Here is a 25176-nt window from a genome sequence, read left to right as displayed (position 1 = left end):
TAGTCCACGAAAGCTTATGCTCTAATAAATTTGTTAGTCTCTAAGGTGCCACAAGTACTCCTGTTCTTTTTGCGGATACAGACTAACACGGCTGCTACTCTGAAACAGGTCACTGTAAGACTTCATTACCCACTTGCCAGCACACACGTATACAGGAAGACTTACAGGTAAAACAGAGCCATCTGCAGTCAATTGTCCTGGTTAATGGGAATCTTCAAGATTCCAAACCACCATTAGTGGCCCACACTTTGCATAATTACAATAGGCCCTCAAAGTTATATTTCATATTTTGAGTTTCAGATACAAGAGTGGTACATTTATACAAATAGGATGATCACACTCAGTAGATTATAAGCTTTGTAATGATACCTTACAAGAGACCTTTTGCATGAAGCATATTCCAGTTACATTAGCATATTTTCATAAAATCATAGAGTGCAATGTCACAGGATCATTCTGTGCCAGCCTAATACTGGTGCAAACAATGGACAGACTGAGTGAGAGTTAATCTCCCTGGTGCTACACCTGGGGTGGCAGCTCTGTACCACCTCCTACCTAAGGGAGCCTGGGAGCTTAAATTCATAACTTTGCTAGACACTAAAAAATCATGGTCTTGATAAAGACACTGATTTATGGCTTATTACAGCCATCTGTAACCCACTAACCCCACCTTCTAGCTCAGGTGTCATCTGGGTACATGGGAGGAAGGGGATCACAGACACTATCTCATCTCCTAGCAGATGGGAGAGGCTCAACTACTGCTATCCCACACAGGGGTGAGGCTGTGGGGTCTGAAGGAATTTGGGGGACACGCATCAGGACAAGGTCCCAACCTGGGACATGCCTAGAGCCCCAGGATTATTTGAATCCTGCCTTGTTAACTACCTGAGAGTCTGCATACATCTTGCAACAGAGAGAGCCACCAAACCCCAAACTACCAGCGGAACAGACCAGGCCCTCACTGGTCTGACCAGGGCAAGTCTGCATAACAAACTATGCTGTGCTAGGGCCCAAACTACAGCCCACTGTCAGTGGGAGTCTATTAAATTCAATTGGCTTTGGATCAGGCCTTAGCAATGAGAGGCTTAGCAGCAGTAGACCCAACAAACATTGTGACTAGAACAAGGAAACAGATTTTAGGAAGTTTTTTATTTAAGCTTGTATAGTATTTTTGATGCAAACAAACAGCACAAGAGCACAAGTGCATGGTTAGGTGGAGACAATGCATCCTTGTGTACCATAGTGATAAATGAACTGACTTGATTTGTTCCATTCAGTGTTTATTTCCAATGGTCTGATATTCACTCAAGCTACCTAACCTCTCTTTGAAATTCACTGATCCCTACACTAGCATTTCTTTATCTAAAGCGTCATCTGAGGGGGTTCACTAGAACTGAAATGTCTTAACAAAGCATTGTAGTGTGCAGTGTGGAAAAGAAAGAGCAGTTTCCTCCTCCACCGTCTTTGATTGAAGAAGTTCAGTGCCTCTATCTACACACATTTGCATCTCATACTTCACAAACACAATTCAAGCACTATAAGAGCTCCCTAAGGTAGGGCCCATTTAACGGAAAAATTAGAACAAAACACTGTAGAAGTATCTGGAGGATTTTCCTGTTCAAAAAATTTGATCACTCATCATTCCAACATTATTTAGGAAATATATACAAAGAAGTGATTCAGATGACAATATCCCATATAGCACCACCTCCCGTCAAGTGTATTTTATATATATGTATGTTTGTTTTTATTTTGTCTCTAGGAGAAGCACAAAAGAGAGAAAGAGATGGCCAAATTGACAGAGTCGATGAGTGAGTACAAATAGGAAGTTCAACTATTTCCCCCCCCTACTCGTTTTGTTTTTTTTCATACAATAGCACAAAAAAAAAAAAAAAAGAAAGAAATACTCCCTGGGAACAAAGATCTCTTCCAAGCCTACTACTCACACCGCCATGCCTTGAATCATTCCTTTCTTCAATCCCACTTGAAGAAGAGACAAATTTCTCCTTCCTCACACCTATTCTTTTATTAAAGTAGATTTATTTGGGTCTTTGTGGATTTAGGTCCTTATCCAGCTAAGTACATGTTTGACTTCAATGGGATTACTTTGAGTTCTAAAGTTGATAGGACTACTAAAGTCAAGCACATGCTTTAAGCACTATACTGGATCAGGGCCATAGTGTTAATTCTTACACTCAGCATGGCCTCACTGAATTCAATGGGACTGCACAGGATGCATTTTTGCAGAATGTGCCCCATATGAATTATGCCCTCAGAGGTATGAGAGAGGTCTCTCAACGATTTCTTAGGGCTCTGGTATATGTACATTGTTTTGAATATGTAACCACTAACTAAGTTTTGGGCTTATTCTATAATTTGTCTATATTTCTTGTGAGCCTGGAAGGGTAAGACCCAAGTTCATAAGCTGACAAAGTTATTTCCCAATAGAACTGGGAGAAATTAAAGGAAGATCCTGGAAACTGACTATTTTTTCCCTGAAAGCTTGTCCAATGCATCAGTCTAGGAGAGTTTAAATAAGTGAATTTTAAAAGGGAGACAATATTTTACTCTGTCTGGCTAATGCTAAGATACAGTTTTACAAAAAAAGGAAACAATTCTCTTAGGATTTGTCTGCACTTGAAAGTTGATCCAGGTTACGATTTTCCAGATTAAGTGATCTGAAACTACTGTGACGAACTGGGAGTTTTTTTGTAATATTTTTATGAGCCTATGTGTGCCTCAGTTTCCCTCTATACTATGCATGGCTACCCAGTGAGGGGGAAAAGATTACGTTTGGTCTCAGGGATGACTAAGGGACTTGGGTAGCTGGGCAACACACTCCCCTGAGTGGACCAAATGGGTCATTAAAAAGAATGGTCAAAGGCTGATGTGTCTGCTCTGCCCCACCAGGACCACAGCCTCCTCCCTGCACCTTGTGCCTGCGGGAATCAGGTGTCACTGGCCCTACGGCAGTACAGGGAGCCTTCTGCAGCCCTGCTGTCATGGGAGTGAGCAAGCAAGGCAGTGCAGAAAGGCATGGTCAGGACTGCGAGGAGGAGGTTGAGCCCTCAGCTGTGGGAGGAGGCCACCTCGCTGCTGAATGGCAGAATGGCTCCTGCCTTCTTGATTATCTGAACTCCCAATTATATGAACAAAATCCACGAATTCCATGCTATTCAGATAATCAGAATACCTTTTACAGACGGGTTGTGTGTGCATAAATGCTATCTTCAGTGTGCGCAAAATCACTTGTGTAAATAATTTGCATGTACACAAGTAGAAGCCCTTTGAAGAACTGGTCCTAAGTATCTATTCCTATTTTACAGGACTAGTAGATCTCCTCAACAAAAAACCCAGTTAAGAGAATCATGGGTCTCAAAAAGTATTCCTAAGCATTATGATGAACTGTACAAAGTACGACTTCTCATGTGACATTTGAATACTGATATGTCACATTATTTAGTCAGAAACTGTGATTGTATAACTTAACAGATTTTTACTTTGCAAAATGAAATTGCAGAAACTCTAAGGAAGTTTGGGGGGGGGGGGGAAGTTCTATGGCTTGTGTTATACAGGAGCTCAGACTAGATCAGGGGTCGGCAACGTTTGGCACGCAGCTTGCCAGGGTAAGCACCCAGGCCAGTTTATTTACCTGCTGATGTGGCAGGTTCAGCCAATCGCGGCCCCCACTCGCCGCGGTTCGCCATCCCGAGCCAATGGGGGCGGCGGGAAGCAGCGTGGGCTGAGGGATGTGCTGGCCGCTGCCCCCATTGGCCCGGGACGGTGAACCGCAGCCAGTGGGGGCCGCGATCGGCTGAACCTGCCACATCAGCAGGTAAATAAACTGGCCTAGCCTGCTAGGGTGCTTACCCTGGCGAGCCGCGTGCCGAACGTTGCCGACCCCTGGACTAGATGATCACAGTGGTTCCGTTGGGCCTTGAAATCTACGAATAAGACATTTAGAAGGCTAATTCAACTGAGCTATTAGTCTGTGCCTAAAGAGGTTTAGCTCCATTTCTTTCCAACATATCCAGTTCCAAGGTACATTGTTCACCTTTTCATCATGGTTTATTAACAGGAGAATAATTAGAGAAGTCTGTCATTCAGGTGACAGAATATTAATCTTGGTTTCCCATAAAATGTGTTTGCAGGCTCTCTTCTTATTCCAGCAAGGAAAGGGCCCTGTTATAACAGCTAATTACAGAAATGTAGTTTCACAGTGGATACCAAGCCACTGCGGTGAATAGGGTGTTCTATTAAATGAATCACTATTGATTTGATCCTGCATATACAGTTTGATAGAGTTCATTTCAAGATTAAATCTCTTTGGGCAAATTAAAACTTAAAACAAATAAAAGCCTGTGTTTCAATATATATTTTTTCTTTCAGATGAGATTAGCCTGATGCATGTAATGAATAGAAAAGAATAGAGAGGACAATACAATTGTAATAAAATGAAAATACAATCTCTTCTTCATGACAAAGGTTGAGTTTTGTGAGGAGAATGAAATTCTAAAATAGAAGTTCATTATGCAATAAAGCAAAGAGCTCTCTTGCCTCTATACAAATATGAACAGCATTAACAAAAGGATAGCAGGACTGAGTTTATAGCTATAATGAGAAATAACACTGAGGAAACAAAGACTTGCCTTAATCAGGAAACTGTTAATACAGTATTGCTGATGCCTACCATGCAAAAAATCTTGATCCAGCCCACCATCATATTATATTTTAAAATAGTTGGAGTTTGTTTGTTTCCCTTATGGTTTTAAGCCTTTCAGGTTCACAATTTCAAGCTTTTCTCCACAACTGTGAGGGACAGAAACTTACTGTTTAAATGAATGTTGACCATGCCACATAATCATATGACTCCATGAGCTGGGCCTTACGAAACTCAGCTGTCAGAGTGGACAATACTTAATTCTACCTTGCCAAGATGAGAAAACATTGAGAAAAATAAACTCAAAAGAACTAAAGGCAGGCTGGCCAAGAACTGAATTCTAAGTGAAAGTAGTCATTTCCATTTGCCTAAAGAGAAACAATGATTATGGGTGGGGCTCATAGCACCACCTAATATTAAAGTTGGCCAACACATCCCATTGTACGACCCAGTTTTCAGTTGCTTATAACTTTGCCACACTTTAACCAGTTGAGCTAAAATTTTCCATGCCAGGTGTCTGCGTTAGGCTGATATACTTTTTTAATGTATTTATTTAAGTCAAAATGGTTCAGTTATTTTTAGATAAAAAATATTTTGATCTGCCCATGTTAAAAATTCTGGTGACTTTTTCTTTGAAAAACTCTAGAGTCCCCCCCCCCCCCCCCATGTTCTGAAGCAGGGATTTGAAATTTGCAAGGGCATGGCCTTTGTCTCAGGGATGCACCTTTTGCCTTCCCCTTGAAAATCTGCACAAATTTGGACAAGTTATAAGCCTTTGAAAAACTCACTGTTTGCACACGCTCAGAGACTTGCAGACTTTTGCAGCTAAATTCTCTGAAGATTCCGTCTGCATTGAGTATGCGCCAGACCAGGTTTGCACAGGATTTTCCTTGAAATTGCAGCTCTGGACTACTGTGAGCTGTGGTGGTCCAGGGACAGGAACTGAAATCAGGGAGACTGTCTTTGTACTCTAAATACACACCCTGCTGACACTCGGACACATGGAAGAGGAAGCTTCCTGGTACAAATGCAGTGGGTTGGGGGTGACTGAAATCAGAGGAGAGGGCAGAAGAAGGAGACTGGGACCGGGAGCCAGGGAATATGGGCCAGGAGGAAGGGGGGACTGGAGGCTAGTGGGATATATGAGAGAGAGAGAGAGAGAGAGAGAGAGAGAGAGCAGATGAGGAGTCAGGAGGGTGGGAACTGGGAATATGGACTGGGGACAAGGGGGAAACTTGGAATGGCTGGTCAAGGAGAATGGGACAAGAAGCATGAAGAGTGGAAACTGGAACTGGCTAGATGAGAAGAATGGGACTGAGTTGAGGAGCTAGGACTGGGACAGAGACTTGGAGGGACAGGGCAGAAGTTCTCTAGTTTGGAGGCAAAGGGGAAGAGTCTGTGCCCATTAGAGCACACTCCCCTCTAGAGCTTGGACTGGAACCCAAGCTTCCTGAGTCTCACCATTACTCTGTTGTCAGCAAATATCTGTGAACCCACTGGCAAACTGTCCCATTTACTTCTAGTGCTGGTGCATAGAGAATGCAACCTACTGTTGCTATCAGTTACTCCATTCAAGTGGCAGAGGTAGGCATGGTGGATCTAAAGATTACAACCCTCCTAATGACCCATGTGAGTATCAATATGATACCTTAGGATTCAATTTTTTCAGTTTTTTTTTTTTAAAGCAAAGCCTGGGAAGCGACACACATTATATTTAAAGAACACTATTAAAGCTGAAAAGTGGCAAGAATGCAAAAAGTTAGGAAATACCAGAATTAAGGTTGCCCATGTCACTTTAAATCAGATCCCTTGTGCTTATATATTATGACACAATCTTTAATTACATCATCATATAATACAGGGATAGGCAACCTATGGCATGTGTGCCAAAGGTGGCACACACAAACCGATTTTCAGTGGCACTCACACTGCCCAGATCCTGGCCACCGGTCTGGGGGTCTCTGCATTTTAATTTAATTTTAAATGAAGCTTCTTAAACATTTAAAAAATGTTATTTACTTTACATACAATAGTTTAGTTATATATTATAGACTTATAGAAAGAGGCCTTCTAAAAATGTTAAAATGTATTACTGGCACACGAAATTTATTAGAGTGAATAAATGAAGACTCGGCACACCACTTCTGAAAGGTTGCCAACCCCGATATAGTACCATTCCCCTCCCCCAAGAGGCCTACCTCATTCATTGCACAGGATGGACCTATTCTGGGGATGAATCAGCATAGTGTAGTGACAGAGGCTGTTGTCTGTAGGACCCTTGTTTCATTTGTTGTAGAAGTTGCAATGTGCGTGAAAAGCAAGGTAGGAGATTACAGGAAGAGAAAGATTGGTCTCATGGTTAAGGCAGTTGAATTCTGCCCTGAAGAATTGGATTCTATCCCTGCCTTTGCCTCAGGTTCCTGTGTGATGCTGGGCAAGACACTTAAGCCAAACTTTTCACCAGTGATCACTAATTGTACATCCTTCATTTTTTCAGTTGCCAACTTGAGACCCTCGGGTCTGATTTGCAGAAGTGCTGAGCACTCACTATTGCAACTGAAGTCAATGGGTCTTTTGCTTTTTATTAAGTTCTATAGAATACTAAGTGCTCCGGAAAAAAAAAATCAAGTCCCCTGGGTACCCAAAATTAGTGGATACTTTTTTCCTTAATCCCTGTGCTTTTTCAAAAGCTTATAACGTGTGAAAATCCACAGAAATTTAGCCAGGGATGGCAAAGGGTACAACCCTCCCATTCATTTAACAGGTTGTTGTGAAAATAAACTAATATTTGTGAAGCCATAGTGATGAGCACCAGAGAAGCCCAGGAAGAAAATATTAATTCTGTCTTCAGATCAGGGTTTAGATAGTGTACAGTAAATAAGGCCTGGGACCACACATTGAACAATGAGGAGAAAACAAAATATTGAATAGCTGCCCATTAAGTGAGCACTGTCTGTCCTGTGCACTGAATGAGGCAGTGGGGCTGTGAGAAAAAAAAATGTATGTGATCATGTAATTAAAGATTGTATCATAATGCATACACACAAGGGGGACAAATTAAGGTTGCACCGGCATCCTTAATTCTGGTATATTCTAACTTTTCACCATTTGATTTTGCAATCTTAATAATGTTCTGTTAATGTATGGGGAGGGCAGTTGGTTGGTTTTATTTTTTTTTTTTTTTATGTAATATTTCTTATCCGCTTAAATTTTCCAGAGATACTGAGCCCCTGCACCTCCCTCCACATATACTTCTATTGGAGTTGTGAGTGCTCTGCAATTCTGAAAAAGAACCACTACACAGAAAAAAGCAGTAAGCTGGTATTCACTCAGAAGAAGAAAGGAATTTAAAAAGGACTCAAGCACTGATCAATTGTCTTCACACTGAGCAGATGACAACAGTGAAATGGTGCAGGAAAGGATCAGTGTTTCTGACAGCTATACAAACCTGTCTGACCTGTTAGCCGGTTTATTGAGCCATCGAACAGATAAACTAATGGATTTCAGTTCTAGGATGTAACCATGGCATGATGAACACACAAAGCTGGGGAACGTTTAAGGGAAGAGTGATCCTGAAATAATTGTATTTGAGGTAGAAGAGAACAGCTATTCATAAGGTAGTGCTATAAAACTATTGGATTTTAAAAATCCTAGGCTTTGAGTGAAGTTAAATTGCAAAACCCTGTAGAATCAATGACTGGAAAGTCTTCTCATAGAAAAGTAAGAGCTAAAGGATTTGATGAGAAGGATAAATATTCCACTCTATCAGAACAGGGTCAAGTCTGAATTATTTTATACTCCTGCCAAAGGGAGGTGGGTTTTGCCAGGCTACATTTAGTGGCTAATTTTTAAAAATCCTGTAATCTGCTATCAATTCAATCATTAGGTTAGACTGTATCCTCTCATCACAATCTTCCATCTGGCTGTTCCTCTAACATTAGGCATTCAGCACGGGATAGGAGGTACTATACACTACAGCAATACTCACAAGTTACAATATCTCATGGGGCCTAAACACATTTTATTCACTCAAACTATGCTAGTTATAGACAGCCAGCTATCCCCACTCAAAATGCTGGATCTTCCAACTTTTTAAAAGACATTTTTCCTTTTACCTTTATTTTAAAATTTTATATATTATAGAAGAGAAATAGAAACACCAAAAGTTTAAAAAGCTATAAAAAAAAAACATAAGTGGGAGATGGAAAAGACCTATTAGAACACGCAGTCCATCTCCTTTGCCAAAGATTTGCTTCCTTTAGCCTGAATACAGCACTAAAAAGTGGAGAATTTTAAAAATCTCTAGCTAAGCCAGTTCCACAGAGAGGCTCTTCAACAGCCCAATGTCACATTTTATGTAACTTTTTCCTGATATATAGCCTAAGTTTTCCCTTTCTTAGTTTCTGCCTCTTACTACTAAATTATAAACCCCCCCCCTCATGTCACACTAAATAATTCCTCTCCTTCATGATTACACTCTTCAGATAAATGAAGGTATTTGGCCCCTTTTTAATGTGTGGTTTAGCTCACATTACTCTTTTAATCTTGCCTCATCATTCAGTCCCTTCAATCTCCTCGTCATTTGGGTGGCTCTTCTCTGAACTCACTCCAATTTTTCATAATCATAATTCAAAATTATTTCTCTTAAACAAACATCCACATACACAGATTTGAGAGCTGGTGAAAAACATCAAGGCCCTCTCAGAAGAAAATGAGCTCATGCAGCTGTAAAAACAAGCACGGAGGGCTTACTTCCCTAATTGGCAATTTACCACCAACAAAATCCACATATATGAAGTGTTTAGAAATACTGCTTTTCTCCCCCCTCCCAGCACAGGAGCAGCTGCAGAGCTTGAGCATGCAGTCCTGACACAACCAGGAGCTGCTTCTGAGGGGGCCTATGCCTTTAACTAGGAGGCTCTGGGCACTGGGGCAGCACTGCTCGCTTTCTGAGTTCTTCTTGTCAGTCTGTCGAATGAAAGCCAAAACCAACATGGACTTTCTACTTCTCTATGCACTCCAGAAAAACTCTTATTTTCATTAAAGAAAATGACAGATGTTGCTGGGGCCAGAGGTGTAGTTCCCCAGATTCACCCTGGAAGACTTCAGCATCCACATTGACAAGAGACACACACACACAAAAAAAAAAAAAAAAACACCACACACCCCACACCACATTCCCTCTCCCCCCACTTTAGGACTCTCACAGGTCATTTCAGTCCAGCCCAGATAACTACACCTTAGACCTGGGCACTTCTAGTCCACCCTTCCTGACAATATGAGTACAAGGGGGACATGCAATGTAACTGAAAGGCAGTGAATTTAAAACAGATAAGAGGAAATGCTATTTCTCACAACACACCGTTAGCCTATGGAACTCATTGCCGAGAGAGAGAGAATGATAGCGTTTAACAGAAGTCTAATAAGGAATGGATGGTATATATGAATATCCAGTTTCATAATACAGATTTTATAAAAGAGGTTTTGGAAGGGATATAAAGTTTCACACGTAAGGGGATAAAACCTCTAATTACTAGAGACTAGGGAGAAACTTCCCCTTGAAGAGATTATTCCATAACAGCCCATTTTAGAGATTTTTGCACCTCTGTCTTCAGCACCTGGTACTAGCCACTGTCAGAATACACACCTAAATGATCACTAGTCAGATCCAGTATGGCTCTTCCCATCTTTCTATATCTTTAGACTACAGAATATCATAATCCAGCCTCTGTGTTGGATACAGTATCAATTTATGCCAGCACTGGTCAGAGCTTCCCCATGTCTAAAGCAATGTGACTCCCAGGCAATTACAATTAAACTCCAAAGGCTTATGGACCCCACCAAATTCCAAAGGATGCTCAAGACAATGGCTGAACAGACTGAGGAGCTATGGCTCCCATGAAACATTATAAAACATACACTAGCCACCACCACAGTGGCTCACACATAGCCCCTTTCTCCCAGTTGCAAACACAGGTATCTATGGTTCTCAGATGCCTTGATTAAGGTGGACCATGGTGGACACATGATTGACCAATAGCAAAACAATTCTTGGCCTGAAGCAGACAGTTTAAAACAAAGTTTCTATAGACTTATACCTAGGCTATATTACATGCCAAGAGATCCCTCTTCTCTGCCTCCATAGCGACCACCAAAATATACTTAAGGGAGTTATTTAGGGTAGCAAATCACTTCAACTAGAGTGTCTGAAGCCCACAGCAGAATCTAGTACTACTCACTGCAAGGGGCTTTCATCCTTCTTTGAAGAATGCGACACACATGAGGAAAAGAGGTAAAACCATACACAAATGCACAAAACCTTACCACCCTCCTCTCCAGATGCCTCATTCAAAAAAGTAATTCTACTTCCCATCTAAACTCATTCTTTATTCTACCTCTCGCTGAAGAAACCCCTCCTAGATGCAGTGGACCTTGCCAGTGTCAAATCTACCTTTCGTAAGCAAGCTTATTAAGGACACAGCCAATATCTGTCACCAAGCACTTCTGTCCACAACCAAAATCCCAAATCAGGTTTCAGGCCAGGATGAACTATTTCTGTTTCCCCATGCATAAATAAGAGTCTCCTGCTCTTAAAACCTCGCCACAGCATACATAAGCTCAGTCATAAGATACTGTTATCCTGCCTGAGAGAGGTTGTTTGAATCCTTCCTCGCGAGCTGTATTTAGAGTAGTGATCACTAACTACACCATGGCTCTGACCTATTGGGTACCACAGAATTCTGTTCTCTCCCTGTCCTGTGCTATACTGACATGCATCCACTAAGAAAAATAATGAGATTTCAGGGGCACCAACACCAAAAATATAAGTCTGCCTGCTAGAGACAGAGAGAAAAGCTGATTTTCTGCAGGAAAATTTCAATTTGCCAAAAATATTCAATTTTCCATGAGGAATATGGAAATGGCAGCTCCCTGACTGGTTGTCTGGAAGGCTCTTCTCAATTTCTCTTTCTAACTTTTATGTCTGCTCTCCTAAAATGGATTTTTTTTTTTAAATCCTTTCCTGTGACAAATGTTGCATTTTTTATTTTTTGGTCCAATTCGGCACAGAATTTTTTTCAAAACTACCACATTTTTGTGGGAATGGATTTCCATTTTCTTGCCAGCTCTCTTTATAACCCAGAATACAAGACAAGGAACAATTTTCTGTATTTATGTACGTTCACTGAGGTCACCCTAAGATATTTGCATTTAGCAGAACCCCTCCGCATATTTGGCCTGTATAATCACATACTTCCAACTCACCTACCATAATCATAGAGCTCACAGAGAATACATAAAGCTGTATGAGGCCATATCCTACTACAGTTATTGTAGATGATTGATACTGAGAAAATTATGCACCCAAATCATGACATTTAAAAATCACATCTTCATTTCATTCATAAGAAACAGAATGATTGTCACAGCCTGACATGTTTATCATTGTCAAGCTGAGCCAGCTATTATATACAGCAGATTTCCTCTATCACTCCTAGGAACTAATATAATGGGATCATGTCATATGTCTTGCAGGGTTTTCTAATCTAACTACATCAAAAGGACAAAAAAATAGCACAATTACTTGTCCTTAGAAACAGCACATTTCAGTTCAGTTCAGAGAACAGATACCACAGTTTGGAACATTTGGGATGCTGTTTTATTGATCTGTTTGCCTCTTTATTTGGCTATCTACAAAAACATAAAATGGTATTTGGAGTTCACATTTCCCCTATAATTGCTCTTTTGTAGGTCAGGAAAGGACTAGCTAGAGTATTCCTATCAAGTCAACTGGTTCCTAGGGGCTATTGCTCCAAATGTTAAGAGCTTGAGGGGGGGGGGGTTGTATGTGTGCCAATTTTCTATTTAGGGGTGTATTACCAGCCAGTATGTAAGACCCAAATAATTCTTGCTGTTGTATTAATCTGTGGCTGAATATTTCTTATTTGTAGGACCCGTACCACTAGATTTGCTTGACTGAAATGTCTTTTATCCACACAAAAATCCTTTAAAGATTTGTTCATTAAAAACCTGATCTAAGCACCTCTAAAGTCAATAGAAAAATTCCCACTGACTTCAATGGGCTTTGGCTCAAATCTTCCTCCCTCCCTTCCCCCCCCCCCCCCCCGCTCTCCTCACCCCCTATATGGTGAGCTGGCTACTGATGTGCAAAGGGGACAAATGGCCTTGTGCATTAGCCTGAATGTGTTGGTTATCCTTGAGTAGGCTTATAGGTTCCAATTCTGCATGTAACTCTGTATAGGCAGACACCTGTGCTTATGTGTAGTGTCACTGATTTTACTGTGGACACAGGGGTCCACTTGCATGGAGTCAGTTGCAGTATTAGGGCCTTAATTACCATGTACTGTTAAATTACCTTCTTTGGAGAGGGTGGGTGTGCAAATGCACAACAGCTATGCAAAGCTTGAGGTCTTCTCTGCTCATTAATTTTATGCCTCTACTATAATATACTCTGGTTTGCATTTTGCCATTTGAATATGCAATGGTTTGATATTTTTTTAACATCATATCTGCTGATGAAAATGAAGCCTCAGCTAGGGATCTTTTAACACAAAATTGCGATGCAACTTGAATTTATAAACTGATACATTTGATTTCTCCTCATTTGAAGAAAGTAAATTGATTGTTGAATAGAGCTGGTTGAATAGTATAAAAACCTGTTTGCAAACAGTTTATTGAATTAGGAAGCAGGTTTTGAGTCACACTATTTGCACCACCTTCGTTATTCACTGTTCATGAACATTTGCACAGCTCCATACAAATGCTATTGAAGTACAAGTATGGAGTCCATAATTGATGATCATTTCATTTTCAAAAATGTATTTGGGGTGTAAGTAACTTATAAAGTTTAAAGTCATACAATCAGAATAGGAATGTAACTGTGTGCCTTGTGTAACCAATTACAAAGCTTGAATAGCAAATTACAAATAATCAACTGAATGAAAATTGTGGACAGAATATGCCTGACCCAAAGTCCATAGAAATCAATGGAAGGATGCTCATTGACTGCAATGGGATTTTCATCAAATACCACCAAAGAGTCCAAACCATAAAACATGGTCATAAAAACTATTTGACAAAAAAATTTCAAATATGCACCATTTGCAACGGCTTACAATGTCCACCCTGAACATTCCAGTGACTTTGGAGGCAAGTGGCTGGCCCCTTCCCTCTTGCTAGGAAACTCACATGCCAACCAGTTGCCTCACTCCCTCAGCTCCCATTTTGGCAGGTGCAGTTGGAAAGTAAGCTGCCTTCTCCCCCGTCCCACACCACCAAATCCCTGGAAAAAAAAATTCAGTGTAGCTCTCCCATTCAGCAGTTGGGAAATGCGCCTGTCCTGCTGCTGGCTCTTTAAAGGCACTACATAAATAGGGAATCTCCATTCCAGGACTGAATGGAGAATTTTCATAGAGCTTCAGTAGAAACAAAAGCTGAACAGTGCAGTCTAATTTCTTTGCCAAGCTAAGTGAAATTCAAACCTTAAACAAACAGCATGAGAGGTGAAAAGTCAATTAGATTTTAAAAATGCATTCTGCTTTAATCATCTCAATAGTCAACTGTAACCTTTGTAAGTCTTGTTTCCTTTGAATACACAATTATCTTTTCTGAACATTCTGAAATAGACAGTAGTAGTGATAATTAAAATTATTTAAGCACAAGATGAGGCCCAAACCTGATGAATTATACAGAATTCATGATGCTCATGTATAAGGAAAATGATTGCTTGAAAATGTATATTTTAAATTTCAACAGTGCCATTAGATCCAGCTTCTTTTTAAAATGAGGAACTATTTTCAAACACGCCACTAGAACAGAAGAGAGGTGTACCTCTGTGGCAAAGTTACAGAGTTTAAAAAGAAATCTCACTGGGAGTGGGGCAGGGGAAGAGAGGGAAATACCCTCATCTTTGTTGAGAGATTATAATTTCAAATTAAGTCTGCATCATGTGTTACTATAGAAACTTCCATTTTGTGGCATGTTTGTGGAGAAAATAGTCAGAAGTTGCATTTTAATGAAGGCAAATAGCACATTTTCTTCTTCAGCGTAACAAAATAAAATAGAATTTTTATTAGAAATTAGAAAACGGCAAGCTAATTAAGGTCATGAGGAAGGGGCACTAAATCCTGAAGTGACATATGTCATGTTAATTTTCAGCTGAATCTCCGCCTCACAGATTATGTATTAGATACTGCAGAAGACTGATGGATTGAGAGGCTTGTTGCCATGGTGATATTTGCTGCTTTGCTGGTATTCCCTACAGAAAGTAAAGGATTTTTTCCCCTCCTCAGTTAGACAAATTGGCTATATATAGCAAGAGATGTTAGCGAACCGAAACAGCAGAGTCTGGTAGGGGGAGGCTGAGAGAAAGACTGGCATTTATAAGTCTAAGGAACTATAATAGACCAGAAAGCTATGGAGGGGAGGGTTGAAAGAAAGAAGCTTATAGCATTTCTATTATTTCTCCCTCTTCAGGACGAGGGAGGAGAGCAGAAGATAAAAAGGCAGTGTTGCCTAAAAGATGGCTACAGCTCCCATTGGTTTAGTCTGCTTGAGATGGGTTATAGCCTGAGGCAAAGCTAAGAGCTAAACACCTCTCAAGTGGGCAGTGAAACAATGGAATTGCTTACCACTGAAACGGTCAGTGTAAATTGCAGTTTGAGTTCCAAATATACATTTTTTTTTTAAATCTTTGCTTACAAGGTTTTTAAAGCAAGGTGTTGATACCATTTCCACCCATTTCTTGGCACCGTGAAAGTGCTGTAGTCAGATACTAAGCACTGTATCTTATGGTTAAAATCTGTTGCTCCGAGGTGTGGGAAGTGTGTGACAGTGTGGTTTAATTTTTTAATATTAGCCCATCTCAGCCAAATTTCTAAAGACTATTGTGGGGAAAAAATCAAGGTAAATTTTGCTTTGATTTCCCACTCCCTCAGCCCCCTTCACACACACACAGATGCACTAAGGAATTTACAGTATTTGCTCTGTGGTTTAGCAAGCTACTATCCCATAAAGACATACTAGGCAGTTCTCACTGCACCCAATGATAAGTTAGAATACCGCATTTAAATGTTTCCTATTCCTTTTCATGCCTATATTACAATTATATACATCACCATCAGCTTACAGTGGGCTGTACAACAGGCAACATATAACATATAATTAAAGTCCCTGCCCTGAAGGGTTCACAGTCCTAAGGCAGGAGAAAAAATAATGCAATAAGGAATAAGCACCGGATGACTAGTGATCAGTAAGGTTGGAATACTGAGAAGAGGGATGACTCTTAGTGGACAGCACATTGACTGATGGGCTGTTTCACATATAAGGGGCATCACGACAGAAGGTGTCTTAAGATAACAAGATGAAGGAAAGCACAGAGTATACTCAGGGTCAAAGTTATGGGGTACTTTTGAAAGCAAGAAGGAGAAGCTTGAATTTAACGGAGAGAGGAATCCAGTGCAGAGAAAGAAGAGGGGCACAGGCAGAATGGGGAATGCAGGGGAGAGAATACACTTGACAACAGCTTTTCTCAATTTGTTAATTATGTTATTAGATGAAAGAAATAACCAGATCATGGGATAGTGTCTTAACAAGTAGAGAAACTCAAAGGAAGGGATGTGGGAGAAGGAATGAGAACGCAAAGGATTACACTAAAATTATAAGCTTTGGGGACAGCCATCATGGAACTTGTGTTCACAGTGATACAGAACTGGGGGTAAGGAGAGGGCTTGGGAGGAAAATAAACCCACTTGTAGCAATGTTGAGTTTGAGGTGTCAGAGACATCCAGGAAGAGAAAAATGGCTCTAGAACTGAACAGAGATAATTATTTAGGTGTTATAATTGAAAAGCCGTAATAGAACCTACAGAATTTAATGAGATCCTGCAGGAAGATAACATAGGGTGAGAAGTCCAGTCATGGAGCTCAGAGATTCAAAATCAAATACAGAGAACAGCTGGTATCCCCAAAAGGGAAAAGACAGACTGAAAGGAAAGGGGATAGCAAAGATTGTATAGCACCATGAGTGTGTGGAAAGGAAGGGACTGATCAGCTCTATTAAAGTAAACAGATCAAGGAAACTATTAATAACTTGAATGGGAGTGGTTTCAAATAAGTTAAATGAATGAAAGCAGGATTGCACAGTAGCAAATCATAGACCTGGAGGAAAAGAATGCAAGGCTGCAAGATGGACTATTTTCTCCTTGGCAAAGCATCCCATAATTTCTACCTCCCCAGGAAAGACACTTGATACTTTACAAAACGTTAACTAGTTAATCCTCAACTCTGCTGAGATATACCATTGGGGAAACCACAGTGTCACATTCTTCCTACTCCTAACAGTCGGCCATGAAGTCAATGGGGGCAGCTTGCCTACATAAGGACTTGTAAAGTTTGTTTTCACAGGTGACAAACTCTGAGGATCTAACATAGAGCTGGTTGGGAATTTTTTGATGAAACACTGTCAGAAAAATACCGATTTGTTGAAACTGAAAGTTTTCACAGAAATGTGTAAGTTTGAACAAAGCTCTCAAGCGCAGAATGGCAGGCTGACCAAGAAAGAGACTAGAGTAGCCAATCACCTGGTGGCTAAGGCACTCAATTGGGATATAAGACCCAGATTCTAGTCCCTGCTCTGCCTGTTACAGAGTGCCCTAACCACCAGACTACAGTTAGTCTTTCTCTCAGTCTCTCCTGTTGCAGCTGTTCCACGTCAAATAATTAAATATTCATAGGGTCAGCGAGAGACTGATTCTATAGCCTGGTGGCTGCAGCATTCAGCTGGGATATGAGACCAGGTTTCAAGTTGCTGCTCCAAATCAGGGACTTGAACCTGGGTCTCCTACAGTCCAGGCAAGTGCCCTGACTGGAAAAAACCCACAAGAGATTCCAGCCTCACAAAATTTTTAAAGTGTCACATTGTTCTGCATCAGAACAAAAACAAATTTCAAGACATCCAAAAAAAATTGCAAAAGAAAAAAAAAAAAACTTGTTTTCCCGCCAGCTCTAAACTCATGTTCCTATACAAGTCTATACAATACTGTGACAAGAGTTTCAATGGCAAACTTTGAGAGTCTTGTGAGACCAATTCCAAAGATTTACATGGGGTGTACAGTAGCAATCATTCCTTGTCAGGAAAGTGAGAACAGAACACCACATGTGATGCCTTAGTTCTGATCTACCACCAATACTAGGAAAGCTACCAGGAGTATCTGTTATTGATTCACATCGCTTAGAATCCATTTATAGTGGTTGCCTGTTTGGAGATATTATAGTTTACACTGGCATGTAAATTATTCTTGGTCTGTGAAATACTGACCCAATATATAGAGGTCCTGTGCATGCACATGAAACTCATCTACTAAAAATCCTTGGGGATTCTTTGTTATTGACAAATTATTGCCCATGTGCATTAACCACTTTAACAAACAGTTCAGTTATTCTGTGGTTTATTTCCCCCCCTAGAACACTCAGAGGCAATTAATCCTTACTGTATGGATTAAAGGCCTAAAAACTTTCAGTTTAAAATAAAGTTGTTTCTGAGATACAGAAACCATCTCTTAAAAACATGCTTTCATTATTTAAAATTATTCATTATTTATTGAACTACTGATTTATTACAGCGGTGCAGTGGAGGAATAGTAAATTTACCCTGGCCAGAGACCTTCTATCTCAGATTTCAGAACAGAGCAAAATTTACACTGGCAAAAGGGATGTATGATATCAGTATGGAAACACATTCATAGGCATGTATATTACACACACACAATTATGTCAAAGACTTAATAAGGTTCAGAAGTCAACCACTCAAAAGTTAGGAAATACCAGAATTAAGGTTTCCCTTGCAAACTTAATATAGCCTCTTGTGCTTATTAAGTTTCTTCCTGGGGGGTTCTCCTAATAGTCTCTAAGTGCTTCACAAACACTAATGAATTTGACAAACTCCCTTTCAAAACAGGAGACTATTATCCCTGTTTTACAGAGAGGGAAACTGCCACTTTAGGTACCTAATCCCAGAATTAGGCCTGACTGGGATTCACTAAACCTCCATTCAACTGCCCCGAACCCTGTAGCCACCTACATTTGCTCAGCCCCAAAATTTTTGCTATGAAATGTCTTTAGGTGCCTATGTTTCTGCCTCAGAGCACATGCACTGCTACCCCCCACCAGTCATCCAGATGCCTTAGCCCCAGTGTGATGAACAAGCCAAGGAGAAGTAGATTTCCTCTGCCTAACTTGTCTGTGAGGCCCAATCCAGTAAGCATGCTCAGACCTCACCTACCAGATGGGGCCCCAATAGGCAAACTTACACAAAACAGAGGGAGAGAGAAAGTGGAGGCAGTGCCATCATCCACCTTATAACTTCTAGGCTGGTGGTTTGAACCCCCACTTCAAGTCCCCCTTCCACCTGAGGGGGAGAAGGGATTTTAACTGGCATCTGCCACCTCTCAGTTGCATGCCCTAGCCATTGGGCTACATTATATAAATAAATTTGGGGCTCCAAGCATAGAACTTTGCACTTGTCTTTATTGAATTTCATCTTGTTTATTTCAGACCAATTCTCCAAAATACTTGCAACCCTTCCCAGTTTGGTGTTGTCTGTAAATTTTATAAATATATTCTCCAAGTCATTAATGAAACTATTGACTAGTGCTGTACCCAGGACAGACCCCTGTGGGACCCCACTAGATACAAGTGGTTCACTGACAAACTGGGAGGATGTAACTACTGTAGGAGTTCGGTCCTTCAACCAATTGTGCACCTACCTCATAGTAATTTCATCAAGACCACATTTCCCAAGTTTGCTTTGAGAATGTCATGTGGAACTGTGTCAAAAGCGCTACTAAAATCAAGATACAGCACATCTAGTGCTTCCCCCCTATCTCTGGTGACCAGATGTCCTGATTTTAGGAGGACAGTCCTGATATTCAGGGGCTTACGCGCCTATATAAGACATTTCACACACACACACACACACACACACACACAGAGTACTGATTTTTCACACTTGCTGTCTGGTCAACCTACCCCATCCACTAGGCCAGTAACCCTGTCAAAGAAGGAAATTAGTTTGGTTTAGCATTAATTTGTTCTTGACAAATCTGGCTTAGCTGTTACTTATCACTATTATCCTCTAGGTGCTTACAAACTGATTGTTTCATAATTTGTTCTAGTATCTTTCCAGGTATTGAAGTTGGGCTGACAGTCTATAATTTCCTGGGTCCTCCTTGTTCCCCATTTTAAACATAGGTACTATGTTTGTCAGTTTCCAGTCCTCTGGGACCTCACTCATCCTCCCTGAGTTCTCAAAGACAATCACTAATAGTTTCGAGACTGCCTCAGTTAGTTCCTTAAGTACCATAGGGCTCAGTATCTCCATGCCTAAGTTTCTTTGTGAATTTAGCCCCAAGTTATTTGTCTAAGGTAAGGCCACAAGAGGAATCTGCTGCAGTGTCAAGATTAGAATTCAAGACCTCCTGACACCCCTATCTGCCAAAGGTGCTGAGAGCCACAGCTCCCATTTGTATGAGCTGCAGGTGTGAGTGCTTAGTGCTACTGAAAATAGGTCCCCAGGTATCTCAAGTTGGGCACTGAGAAAACAAAGCACATGTAATTAGTGGCCACCTACCAAACTTTTGGTTTAAGTGACTTTCCCAGCATTACACAGGAAGACTATGGCAGGATAGAATTCAATCACAAAACCAGCCCTTTCTCCACACACCTTCCATCTTATAGGGCAAATGAAACAGGAGTCCTACAACAAACAATCTTATTCACTGCAGAACAGAGATTCACTCACTTATCCATCCTGCACACAGAATGAGGCAGGGGTTCTCTGGGGGAAAAGTATGTGATCATGTAATTAAAGACTGTATCATAATGCATATGCACAGGGTAGCCAAATTAAGGTTACACAGGCAACCTAAGTGATGGCATTTGCTAACTTTTGAGTGCCTGACTCTGAAACCTAAATAGCTTTCTTTTAATATAGTTTCTTGTATGTCATTTACTAGTTGTTTTAAAGGGAAAAACAATAAATTCAGTTATGTGCGACTGTAGCAACTCTCCATCATACATCAGCAGCAGGATTTGATTCCTGAATCTTCAGTATTGCAGCAAAGACGTCTACCATTTGAGCTATAAAACTAACTACACTAGCAGATGCCCGAAGAAGACTGTTAACCTGCTTGAACCAACTACTAAGGAAGAACACACACTGAAACAGTGTATTACCTATTTATGAGAAGCCCCACTTTACAAGGGCAAGGGCAAAAAACCAGCAGGTTCTTTCTGAGAGGAAGTGTAGCTAAGTGTAGCTAATCATGCCTCTCGCCTTCAGAGCATGATCAGGTGCAGTGTTGCAAGGGGGTTTGCAGTTTAGCACTCCCTTTACCTGTTCCAATTATGCAGTGATTTGCCATTTTTCATGGCTTAGCTCTCCAGACAGGTCCCTACTCAGTCCATTCCTCTTCCAGGAGAAACAGAAAAGTCCAAAAATAGGAAACTCAAAATCTAATGGCCTTCAAACCTGTCTCCCAATGTCTATCTGAAACTTTACTTTCTTGGCCTCTTTTAACATCCACACATCCCCTTTCAGTCTGGGGGACCTTTCCTGGGGTTCTTTGGTCCTTCTTCAGTTTCTCTGAGCTGCTCCTATCTTCATCCCACCTGTTGACATCTTCATCAGGTCTCTGGACTCTGCTGTCCCAGCCTGGATCTGTGGTTCCTCACAGCTTCTCCTTAGCCAGCTATGAAAACCATTCCCAGCCCTTCTCTGCAGCATCTTGACCATATTACAAGCACTCCCTCTGCCTGTCACCTTTCAAGCAGTCATTATCTTCCTCCTCCAAACAGAAGTTCCCTCTTAGCCCTCTTGCTGGAGCTGGGCTTGTCTCAGGCCTCTTGCCTTAGGATAGCCTGTCCTTCCCTCATTCAAGCAGGAGCTCCCCTGCAGCCCTCTCTCTGAGGTGGGATTCGTGTCTCAGGTCTCTTGCCTTGAGATAGACTCAACTACAAGGCTTTTGCCAACTGGCCACAGCCAAACACCCTCTCCATTTAGCCTTCCAATCTGGAGGGTTCAGCAGGCCAGCCTTTCCCCTGTCAGCATCCATCTATTGTTAAGGAAGAGTCAGCTTTTATGCTGGCTCCCTTCTCCCATTTCCTTCTTAGTTGATTGGGTGAGTGAGGGAACCCTGCCCTGTCCGCAAGGTTTTGGGCCCTTAAAGGTACAGTGTCGGGATACCTTTCCCCTCCAAGCACCATTCATCCAAGGACCCTTAAGTCTCTCTATACATCTACTGGACCCTTCCAAATCCTGAACGGATCATGTCAGGAGATGGGGTGGGCTGAGCACTAGATGCTACTGCCTGCCAGGCACTTTATCACAGGATGAGGTTAAAGTCTGATGTATTAGAGAGCTAGGTTCTATTTCCAGCTAGCGTAACTTCTCAGTGGATTATGAGGCCTAAGTTATTAATAATTCTGTACCCTTCATCGCCCTTATTAATGTCAGTCTCTACAAGAAATGAGTCTAGAACTCATGATTTCCTGGCTCTCCACGCAAAGTACATTCCTTTCATAAGGGAAATCCTTCATCATCATCCTATCTGTGTCCCATCTGGAGTTTGAGCTCTGTATGAAATGCTGAAGAGACACTAGGGCAGTGCATGCATAGTGGTATAAGACATTAGGGTAGGAGAAAGTGGGGTTGGCATGCTCCCTAAAACAAGCTGCACTACACAAACAATAGATGGAAAATGGTAACTTTCAACAGTTTATAACTCAGTCAAATCTAGGCAGATTTTCACAAGCCCAGCAAAAGGCACCTCCCGGGGGTAGGCCCTACCCTCCTGCCAAATTTCAAAGTCCTACTGCAAACAGTGCAAGCAACAAGCTTTTCAAAGAAGAGATTACTAGAAATTTTATAATGGTAAGCCTTAGGAAATCTTAACATAGGAATTGCTCATCTGCAATTGTAGATGGGAAGGAGGTTGCCAGTTTCCATGCATGTTTTCCATGGTGATGAAAGGTCTTTGTGGGAAAGCAACATTTAGAGAAGATTCTAGATCTGCTCTATCAAGTATATTCAAACCTCTGGGCCAAGTCTACACATGGATCGTGGCACAGAGGAGCATCTAGCCAATCAGATTTACCAAATGTTTGCTTAAAATTTTCCTGTTTCTTTTAACATCAGTGAAGGGTCATCATTTAGTTGTGCAACATATCTGACTTTGCACAGCAAATGACAAAGTAGTCTGAGATTATCTTGAGTATATTTGCAAAAATAAAACAGAGAAACTATTTTCCCATCTGTCACTTGTTATGTTGCCTGTCATCATCATTCAGCATACAGTAACAGTAAGCCAATATGGGTAGAGGAAATGTTAACCATGTATGGAGATGTCCATTAATGCAGTAAATGAGACACAACATATCAGTATGTTGTGATTAATCCAGCAGTTCCTTTTTAAAAAGAAAATGAGAAGACTAGTAAAACAGTTTAATTAATGTGTCACGGGGTCCACTCACCACAGCAGCGCCTCCTGCTGGCCATCCTGGGGACTCGGTCTGCCAGTTGGTTCGCCCTCTTCTGGTGGTGTTCCTCCCATCCTCCTCTCACCCTGCAGTCCTGCCAGGAACCATCCATATTTCCCACTTCTGGGGTACCTAAGTCCTTCTATGCAAACAGTCTCAGGCAGTCTTCTCCTGTGCTGTCCTGGTGGTACCACTTCCCCAGTGGCCAGTAGGGGAACCTGGCCTGCCCTCTACTCCAGGTTTCAGTCCAGGGACCCTCAGCTCAGCAATTCTGGGCTCTAACATCTCAGCCCTTGCTGCTTCTTCCCTGAACTGCTTCCTACTCTTCCTGGTCCCCCACTCCTCTGAGAGTACCAGCTCCAAATCAATTCCTTCCTCCCTCTTCCCAGAGACTAACTGCAGACAATCTCCCTACAGCCTCCAAACACTGCTCCCTCTTCTCAGGGAGTAACTGCTCTTTCCCCACTGCCCTATCTGTTCTCAACTCCCTGCCCTGCCCAGCTGAACCTCCTTTAATCAACTTCCTGTTCCCTGACTACTCTTCCAGGTGCAGCCTGGGCAGTTAGATGGCCTACCTGGCCACCTTAATCCCTTCTAACCCTGAGTGGTGTGAACACCCAATCATATACTTTAAAACAGCTCAGGGATAGATCCTCAGAAAATGGAAATCAACATAGCTCCATTGAAGTTAATGCAATTATGCCAATTTCCACTATGTGAGGCTCTAACCTCTGTATGGAATCTCCCAATTACTGGAATCATTGCTATGGCCACCATTAACAAGTCAGCACTTACCAGCAGCTGTCATACAATGGTATCTGAGATCACCTGTGTTTTCCCTTATCTTTAGGAGATCGCTATATTCCTAATTCTTGTATTATTCAACTTTGACAAATATTAACAATTTATGGATTCTACCATGCTTTGTTTCCATCTGAAAATCCAGCATGCTGCTGATGTGGTTTTTTTATTGCCCAATCCTGCAGTCTCAGTGAAAGTTACACTGAGATCACTATCTCTGAGCACTGCAGGATCCTAAGAAAGTGCTGTATAAAACTATGAGGGAAAATAGTCTGTGGAAAAGAGTATATATTTAACAAAACCATTACAATGTGGGCTCACTCCAGTATATTCAGACACATACACACACATATATCTTAAAATAGGATTCAGAAGAAAATTATTTCTATCAAAATTTCAACTCTGTGTGATGTGATAGGTTCTCCCCCTCCACACACACACACAGGAAATATTTAAACAGATTGCAGTCTTTTAGCACCATCTTCAGAATAATATGATAAAGTAACATAATACTCCCTTAATGCAGCAGTCAGTTCTCCTGTAGCAATGCAAAAGAATAATGTGGTGTAGGGTGACCAGATAGCAAGTGTCAAAAATCAGAACGCTTTTTTTTCAGGGGGTATGGGGGTATAGTTGCATGTATGAGACAAAGCCCCTAATATCATAGAATCGTAGGACTGGAAGGTACCTTGACAGGTCAAGTAGTCGAGTCCCCTGTACTCATGGCAGGACTAAGTATTATCTAGTCCATCCCTACAGGTGTTTGTCTAACCTGCTCTTAAAAATCCCCAATGATGGAGATTCCACAACCTCCCTGGGCAATTTATTCCAGTGCTTAACCACTCAGACGGTTAGGAAGTTTTTCCTAATGTCCAACCTAAACTGCCCTAGCTGCAATTTAAGCCAATTGCTTCTTCTCCTATTCTCAGAGGTTAAGGAGAACAGTTTTTCTCCCTCCTCCTTGTAACAACCTTTTATGTACACCTCTACCCCGATATAACGCGACCCAATATAACATGAATTCGGATATAACGCGGTAAAGCAGTGCTCCAGGGGGGTGGGGCTGCGCGCTCCGGTGGATCAAAGAAAGTTCAATATAACGCGGTTTCACCTATAACATGGTAAGATTTTTTGGGTCCCAAGGTCAGCGTTATATCGAGGTAG

At 41.3% G+C, this 25176-nt stretch overlaps 1 protein-coding gene across 2 annotated transcripts in view; it reads left to right on the top strand.

Moving 5' to 3' along the window:
- KCNJ6 (potassium inwardly rectifying channel subfamily J member 6) overlaps positions 1–25176 on the top strand; it is a 217594-nt gene that overhangs the window by 49303 nt on the left and 143115 nt on the right. Inside the window, exon 1 of one of the 2 annotated variants that reach the window (XM_054049036.1) lies at positions 1764–1811. The exons of the other annotated variant lie outside the window; for it this stretch is intronic. Coding sequence (XP_053905011.1) covers positions 1787–1811 — 25 coding nt within the window. The 5' untranslated portion in view covers positions 1764–1786. Of the gene's footprint in view, positions 1–1763; positions 1812–25176 lie in introns of those variants that run through there. 2 annotated transcript variants of the gene reach the window in all.

The sequence above is a fragment of the Malaclemys terrapin genome, chromosome 1, assembly GCF_027887155.1.
Source record: "Malaclemys terrapin pileata isolate rMalTer1 chromosome 1, rMalTer1.hap1, whole genome shotgun sequence".
In the NCBI taxonomy this organism is placed as follows: Eukaryota; Metazoa; Chordata; order Testudines; family Emydidae; genus Malaclemys; species Malaclemys terrapin.
This window is presented reverse-complemented; position numbering and strand designations above follow the sequence as displayed.